The 8,075-nt window shown below is 43.3% G+C and overlaps 1 protein-coding gene across 1 annotated transcript; it reads right to left on the bottom strand.

Moving 5' to 3' along the window:
* Nucleotides 1–242: 242 nt before the first annotated feature.
* On the bottom strand, nt 243–4,801 carry LOC149299119 (protein kinase C theta type-like). Its single transcript, XM_089486599.1, has 8 exons — nt 4,520–4,801; nt 3,471–3,632; nt 3,241–3,332; nt 2,756–2,864; nt 1,941–2,132; nt 1,510–1,638; nt 513–536; nt 243–296 (listed from the first exon to the last, which is right to left on the bottom strand). The coding sequence occupies exons 1-8, from the start codon at nt 4,799–4,801 to the stop codon at nt 243–245; spliced, it is 1,044 nt and encodes a 347-aa protein (XP_089342725.1).
* Between the last annotated feature and the right edge of the window lie 3,274 nt (nt 4,802–8,075).

The raw sequence follows: 8,075 nt of genomic DNA, 5'->3' as shown, positions 1-8,075 counted from the left end.
TATCTTGCGATTTTTCTGGCTCCGGCTACCCGGAGCCCCTCCCTTGCGGAATGTGTGTAGGTGGTCCGACTGACGTTGCGGGCAGTCCAGCTGGGCACCTGTGGACAACAAAGAAGGACAGTTTCAGGAGTCAGGCAGTGCAGGTACAGGAGCTGCTTTATTATTTCTAGAAGTTTAAAAGCTTACCGTAGAAGTGGATTTACTGAATGAGTGGTCTTTGTTGGGCCCACTTGATCAGCATTTCACAGCTTGGTGTTGAGAAGGATGCCATCTCTTTCCGTCAGCCAGGCTGGGCCCTAGAACAAATAATATAGACAGAAGCAGTACTGATGTAAAGGACTAGATCCAGTAAACGCTGTTAAGCGGTCGGAGAGCTGCTCTGTTGTTTAATGGTAGGGGCCAGCAGACATACTCTGTTGTATGATCAGTGCGATGATCATATCTGCGATTTTTCTGGCTCCGGCTACCCGGAGCCCCTCCCTTGCGGAATGTGTGTAGGTGGTCCGACTGACGTTGCGGGCAAACCAGCCGCGCACCTGTGGACAACAAAAAAGGACAGTTTCAGGAGTCATGCATTACAAGTATAGAAACTATTTTGGTATTTCTAAAAGTTTAAAAGCATGATGTCATGTGTGATGGTGGATGAGCTGCGCTGTGATGGTAGATGGCAGAGGGTGATGTGCTCTGCTGGCATAGTAGATGGCAGAGGGTGATGTGCCCTGCTGGGATGGTAGGTGGCAGAGGGTGGTATGCTCTGCTGTGATGGTATATGGCGGAGGATGGTGTGCTCTGCTGAGATGGTTGTTGGCGGAGGATGGTATGCTCGGCTGGGATGGTTGATGGCGGAGGATGGTATGCTCGGCTGCGATGGTTGGATGGTGGAGGATGGTATGCTCGGCTGGGATGGTTGGATGGTGGAGGATGGTATGCTCGGCTGGGATGGTTGGATGGTGGAGGATGGTATGCTCGGCTGCGATGGTTGGATGGTGGAGGATGGTATGCTCGGCTGGGATGGCTGGATGGTGGAGGATGGTATGCTCGGCTGGGATGGTTGGATGGTGGAGGATGGTGTCCTCAGCTGCGATGGTTGATGGTGGAGGATGGTATGCTCTGCTCGGATGGTAGGTTCTGTTGTCGTTTGTTGCGCCTTCAATGCTTGATGTGATGCAGCAAGGAGGTGGTGTCCCAATCTGGTGACTTCAGCAACAATCTTCTGTAACTAATTTCTGAAAAAAAAAAAAAAAAAAAAGATTAAACTACTACTACTATACTACTATTGATAAAAGACAGTCCAGGCACAGCATGGGTGTCCTCTGATGGTCTGGTGCAATCAGCCTCCAAGAATGAGAGGTCGTTCCTCAGTTGTTGATGGAGATCCTCAGTTGTTGAAAGCTGTTGAAAGAAGAAAGATTATACCCTGATTTAAAGAACATGTCAACAGTTCTTACAAAACTTTTGAACTATTGCTAGAAAGTCTCGGATGGTTTAGTATAACGTGTGTGTACTTACCGACAGTGGAAGGTACGGTGGCAAGATTTTACGCGCCTCCAAGTCCTCCCAGTTTAGGCTGCTGTAGAATGGATGCAATCTGATGTCATCGCTGGCACCAAGTCGGCATCTTGGATCTTTCATCAAGAGCTATAAATAAAAAAAAAAAGCAATTGCTGAATAGCACTCTTTTCTGACACTTGGGCCCATTGTCCCTCATTGCCAACATTTTGGAACACCTTATACTCCCATTAGGACTGGCGCATCAAAGAGAATGGTTGACAGAAGGGGATAATTGCTGTCAAAAAGTATATGGATCCTGATCCCACTCTTAACTAAATGAATGCCCCTAACGTGACTCTGTGGCCTTTAACATTGTTGCCACGTACCTAGTCAGATTACGCTCTTTACAGAACGGTCCCTAGGTGTAGACATCGGCGTGTCCCACTCACCTTAGTTAAGATGTCCTTGCTCTCTTCTGTTAGCTGGCTTGGGTACCAGTACTCCTCGGTGACGATGAGGTAGAAGTAATCCCTCTTGGGCAGCCATTCTGAGAATGGGAGGCGCCCCGCCAACATGCTGTAGAGGATGACTCCGAAAGACCACCAGTCCGCTGTAGCGCCGTACGCCTTGTTAAGAAACACCTGCAAGAAAAAAAGTAATAATTTGAGATAACCTTTTCTCTGACCTTCTTTAGAAACAAAATAGATCTCATGATTATATCAGCTCCTAAACTACAGAATAATACAAAAGAAACGAATGTGGCATTTTTACGTGGCACTATACCAAGAATTCAAAAAGTAAGCCTGTTGGACTTAAAAACAAACCCATTTCTTGGTGGACGTTGGTCTTTAGTATACATTTCTAATTTAACCCTTTCTGGTATAGTCCTTCCCCGCACTATATGGTATACTCTGAGGTTCATGGGCTGCACGTGTAATCTACATGTAATTCCTGCAACATACATTGGATACATCTACTAAGGGGGAGGGGCTTTTAAATAGTTTCATTTATTACTTTTACTATTTGATTTGGTGTTTATAGGGAAATAATGGGGTGTTTTTAAACATTTTTACCAATATGTTGTGATGCAGTAGTTTATCCTAATTTAGATGCCTGTTAACTAACCCTAGCATCCAGAGGGTTAAATTGTGTTCCCTTTTCCTTGTGTTCCCTTTGCTTCTACCAATATTCAGCAAAATTAGAAAGCACAATATATAAAAATAGAAATTCTCACCTCTGGGGCCATATGGGTGTGTGTCCCTGCTGCTCCTCTGGTTGTGGTGTCCCCGGTGATGTCCTCTGCAACCAGGCCAAAGTCCGCGATCTTCAAATGTCCATCGCCGTCCATCATCACGTTGTCAGGCTTGAGGTCCCTAATCCGAAAGATAAACATTATTTATTTTTAAAATTACATTTTTTTTAAAAAGTGCAAAAACAAAACCAGGGAAACAGAAGAGAGAAGAGAGTTCAGATATGAGAGGTCACTATAAAAACAACCGATGAATGACTCCACGTCTGTGTAGAAATTGGAGGCCACAGATGATCTCTGCCGAATAAAACCTGGTAGAAGGAAAAAAAAAAAAAAGAGATGAACAGGCTAGTTACGGACATATGGATCATTGTATGGAGCATAGTGATATACATTATGAAACTGTGTCCACTAATAGGTATCCACCCCTGACCCTTTTACCTCTGCCCAGTCACAGTTCCCCTTCTCTCAGACCCCTTCTCTTTCACGTCATAACTTACTGCGCTGATTGGGGCTGCAACCGGCCGGCTTTCCGGAGATACCTGTCCAGGCTCCCTGCGCTGAGGTACTCCATCACGAGGAATGCGTGGTCCTGATGAAAAAGACACAAAAAAAGCACATGACCATATGTTGAAGCATTATAGATATAGATGCCCGGTTAGATCTGGAGAAGGAGCATAATGCCAGCCATATATTCAAGTGGACAAGGCTTTCAAATGAAATCTCCTACTGGTGACTGGAAAGCGGCAAAGCCACGGCACAAAAAGGCGCTCTCTCCTGCGAGCTCCAGTATTCTTCTTTCTCGCAGGATGCTGCTGGTACTCGCCGCTCTTTTCCTGATGACTTTTACAGCCACCAGCAGTCCAGCGTTCCTCCAGGAAGCCAGCATGACCTGAATGAAACACAGATGGGAGATACGGTTAGGTCAAGTACATGATGATCAGTAATTGCATTTGCTTAAAGCTTAGCATTAATAAAACGGCTGACCTGGGCCAGGGAATGGCCCTGTTCTCAGGGTGCCCAGTTATTTGGCTACTCATTACTGCAACTTGGCACTGGTGGCACATATACAATAAATGACCCGGTCATAGCGCTTTTAAGCACTAGGCTTCATAGCCTAGTTAAAAATACCCATATTTAATGTGAAGTGACCAATTGGCATCTGGATTAGGCTGCACAAATGGCCAATGAGCTGAAGTACGGGCAGTGTATTTCTTACAGTGAGACTGTTACTCATTTTCTATTTGAAAACAAAACAAAAAAACAGTATAATAGATATTTTAATTATTATTTAAAAAGTAAATGTTTTCATCCAATCCCCACTCTTTCTGAATGTTCTAATGTAGTCTAATATATTTTAGATATCCTGGGATTTCCTTGAGCAGTAAATTGTAGCTAACATGTTTGGTTTTCCAGGATTATGTTGCCAACTATGGGAAACTCACAAGGTTGCCACTGAAAGGGTTGCACTCTGAGGGCTGGTTGATGTGGTATTTGTAAATATGGATTTCCTTCTGTGTTCTATTTAGCATCAAAGATACATTGTTACATGCCCAATACAGTAGTGATTGAAAGCTCCATCAGCCAATGGCTGCCTTGCCTGCTGCCCAACTGCCACGGAGATGTCTGTTAGCTCCTCAGTCTGCTCCCTCCCATGTAATGATTATCATACAAACTATCTTCCTGTAGCTTTCCAGATCAACCAATTAAGCTCAAATACATGGATATAACTTTCTGGATGGAATTTAAACTGGATAGAAGAAAAGCTTATGGACTTACTCGGCCAAATCCTCCTCTCCCCAGTTGGCGGTGGTATGCGAAGTCCTGTACAGAGAGGCTCCTCGCCGGTCCATCCGTTGATGCGCTTGATGGCCTCCTCTTCTTTTCTGCATCTCTTCGGGGGCTGCTGCTGTCGTCGCCGTCCGCTTCCCTCTTCCTCTTCTTAGGGTTCCCGTCTCCGGTCTTCTTCTTTGATCTTGCTTGAAGGTCTCTCTGCTCAGGTGAAGCTTGGCTCTTCTCCTCAACTCTTCTCTTGGTCTTCCAAAAAGCAACAAAAGCCATTCCTTGGGTATACGTGCAAAGCCTCGAAAAACTCAGCTGCCACGTACAGTGCGCGGAAAAGCACAAGGATATGCCAGGCGGCGCCCTATATATATAGGTTTGTGTTGATGATGTCATCGCAAATGACCAGTAAACTGGCATGCGGCGATGGCGGCCATCTTTGTTTGGGTTTTTTTTTTCAGTTGTTTTTTTTGTACATCTTACAAACATGTATGTTAGAAAATCCCTAATTAAAAAAATGATACCAAAACAAATGTAAGATAAACTGCTTTGTTATTAACACGTGCAAACCATGCTTTGTCTTTTTAACTATTAAATATTATGGAGTTTTGTGTGTGGTTTTTTAAAAATATATATATTAACGATGATGTAGAGAGGTTCATGTGTCTCTAACTGTATGTATATAATTTTTAAAGGCAGGTAAGTTAGGCTAATGGGTAATTATAACACTTTTCATATAGCCATCTCTTATAAAGTATGTTGCAAAAAATAACCATTTTCTGTGCACCCTTTGAACTTTAGTTAAATAATCTATTTTTCACTATTTAAATATATATATATATATATATATATATATATAGTTGTGTGTATATGTGTGTGTATTTACCTTTAGAGTCCCATAAGGTGGGGTGAGGGGGCAAAAGAGGAATTGGTAAATTAGTTACACAGATAAGAAAAGGGAACAAATCCTTGTTGGGGCATTTATCCAGGGGTGTGAAGACGGTAAGGAGCATTTGTAGGAGAGGCTTGGTTTGAACATTCTCACTCCGCTATTCATTATCATGGTCCAACGCTAACATATTTACATAGCAGAAGGGCTGAGCCGGCCCGTATACTTCATAATAAAATGGGTGAGGGAACTCTGGAGAAATCTCATCGAGGCCCCCCACATTGCTCATGGTGGGCATTTACAGGGGTCTCTGGTGGGAGACTTAATGATGCGCTATGGACACTGTGCTTATGAGATTTCACTAACTGATGGATATAAGAGAGGATGGATGTTGTTAAGAACCTGGGACCTTCCCTGTGAAGGCTCCCTCATTTCCGGGAAGATCCATGCATGCTGAGGGCACAAGGAGGGCTATCTCCAGACATCCTTATGTTGGAGTGGAGTAGGATAGGCAGTGATCTCTGTAGGGCCGAGATCACCTGGTTTCTACAGGCAGTGTTTGTCATCCTCAAAGCAAGTTTGTCCCCAAAACATTTGTAAATAAAAATTATTTATTGCAAAATCATTATGGACAATGCATTCAATATGTCCAAAGTCCTAGAGGGAAGTCCTACATGTAGTAACTGTAACTGGAGTTTATAGAATGTTTATCCCTTGCTTTCGAGGTATATACATACAAAACCGTGCTATAAAATCCCGTTACAGTTACCACATGGGGAACATGCCCAACAAGGTCCTGTCGAATCGAAAACAAAACTCAAAGCAGCAGGAGGCTTGATTCATAGCACCGAACGGTTTCAATAAACATTGCAGCCATCACATACAGTTAAATGCATACGATAGTTGGGAGGTAACTTCTAATTTTTGTGCTGACACCCCCCCCCCATTATACATAGTTGGGGAAATTCTGTAGAATCCCCCATATGCTGTTATCCTTTCCGACCATCTCTTCAGCTATTTGCTGCGAAGGATACATGTTCTGCCCTATCGGATTGTGTCCCTATGAGCCCAGGCTGCGCGTTTTATGAAAATAACATCAATTTTGCATAGGTGTCACATTATTCTGCCTCATTGCCGGGACTGGAAACCTGTGGACACCGAGGAATACGGAAACTTTAAATGACCCTGCATTCCCCATGCACAGGGAGGCGATAAATCTCTACTGCCCACAGAAACCTGTCAGTGATGTTCATAGAACCGCAAAAGGTTTAAACGTAACTGAAAGTGGTATACCTGACGTCAAATATAACATTGATCTCTTTAAATACAGCTCACCCAATTTTATGTAGGGTTTTTGTCGCAGTATATGGATAATACACTTTGAAGTACGTTCCTACTGTTACAGAACTACTAGGTTTAAATACTTTTAAAGCAGTTTTATCAGCTGGAGACAGTTGGTGGCAGTGGATCACTAGAAATAGGTAGGTCATGGTTAAAGTGGTCTGTGAGTGGTTAGGGCCAGTATCTGACATGAAGACTGAGAAAGAAGTCACAAAAGTGAAGCCAAAACAATAATTTTAGTGGTTAAGTGAGAGGACAATAAACTCAAGCATTCAGGACACTTTGGTCCCTTCTTAAGGGTTAGTTTGGCTAAGTGATGGGAAGTTTGGATCAGTAAAGTGAATCGGATCATTTCGAGTCGTTCGTTGAAATGATCCGATTCATGATCCGAATCTTTGGATCACGCAGTGTGCCTCACAGGAGTTACTGTTTCCCAGTCCCTCCCTGCAGTCACACTGATGACTGGCCCCGCCCCTTTCATTAGAGTTCATGAACCCTCCTGCCTGCCTACTCTGGTGATGTCACTGAAGGCAGAGAATCGTTCAGAGAATCGTATCTTACAGAGGTTCGAATCATTCAGAGAATACCACTGACACCATACTTTTATAAATAAATACATTAATAATCTTCACTGCCCCCCAGGATTTAGATTCCCCTTAGTTTGCCCACCTTTACCTCTAACTGCCCCTTAAATTAACGTTATTAAATTAATTAAATTAACCCTCGGTCCTCAGCACTAAATTAACCCTAAACACCCCATTAACCATAGCTGCCCCTAAATTAACTCTTAACACCCCATTAACCATAACTGCAACTAAATTAACCCTAAAGACCTCATTAACCCTAACCGCCCCCAAATTAACCCTAAACACCCCATTGAGGGGCAATTATGGTTGATGGGCTGCTAAGGGTTAATTTAGGGGCAGCTATGGTTAGTGGGGTGTTTAGGGTTAATTTAGGGGCAGGTATGGATAATGGGGTGTTTAGGGTTAATTTAGGGGCAGGTATGGTTAATGGGGTGTTTAGGGTTAATTTAGGGGCAGTTATGGGTAAAGAAAAAATACACCGTAGTGGAACGGTAAAACGGTATTTTACCTAATACACAGGAATACGAGTATTTTTACATTTTTTTTTGTTATCTATTATGCAGTTAGTCAGCATATGTTATATACAAACAGAAATTTGGAAAAACCAATAGCCATTTAAGGTCCCCCCTTAATTCATAATGCACCTGACTTACAGAGATTTCCCTTTGCTCCCCTGATATGCCACTCTGCCCCCAGATGCCTCAAGGCACTACAGCACTAGGCTGTAGAGAACTAG

The sequence above is a fragment of the Sceloporus occidentalis genome, unplaced genomic scaffold, assembly GCF_023333645.1.
Source record: "Sceloporus occidentalis isolate IW3139 unplaced genomic scaffold, rSceOcc1.0.p SCAF_29, whole genome shotgun sequence".
In the NCBI taxonomy this organism is placed as follows: Eukaryota; Metazoa; Chordata; class Lepidosauria; order Squamata; family Phrynosomatidae; genus Sceloporus; species Sceloporus occidentalis.
The sequence above is the reverse complement of the archived record's forward strand: the minus strand, read 5'-3'. Positions and strand labels throughout refer to the sequence as shown.

What these genes read in the sequence shown, in the direction of transcription:
- LOC149299119 (XM_089486599.1), bottom strand. Translation starts at nt 4,801, where the DNA reads ATGGCTTTTGTTGCTTTTTGGAAGACCAAGAGAAGAGTTGAGGAGAAG. An exon ending in TTGCCGCTTTCCAGTCACCA is followed by an intron (nt 3,333 to 3,470) that starts GTAGGAGATTTC and finishes CTTTTTCATCAG; the next exon opens with GACCACGCATTCCTCGTGAT. An exon ending in ACACCACAACCAGAGGAGCA is followed by an intron (nt 2,133 to 2,755) that starts GCAGGGACACAC and finishes TTTTTCTTGCAG; the next exon opens with GTGTTTCTTAACAAGGCGTA.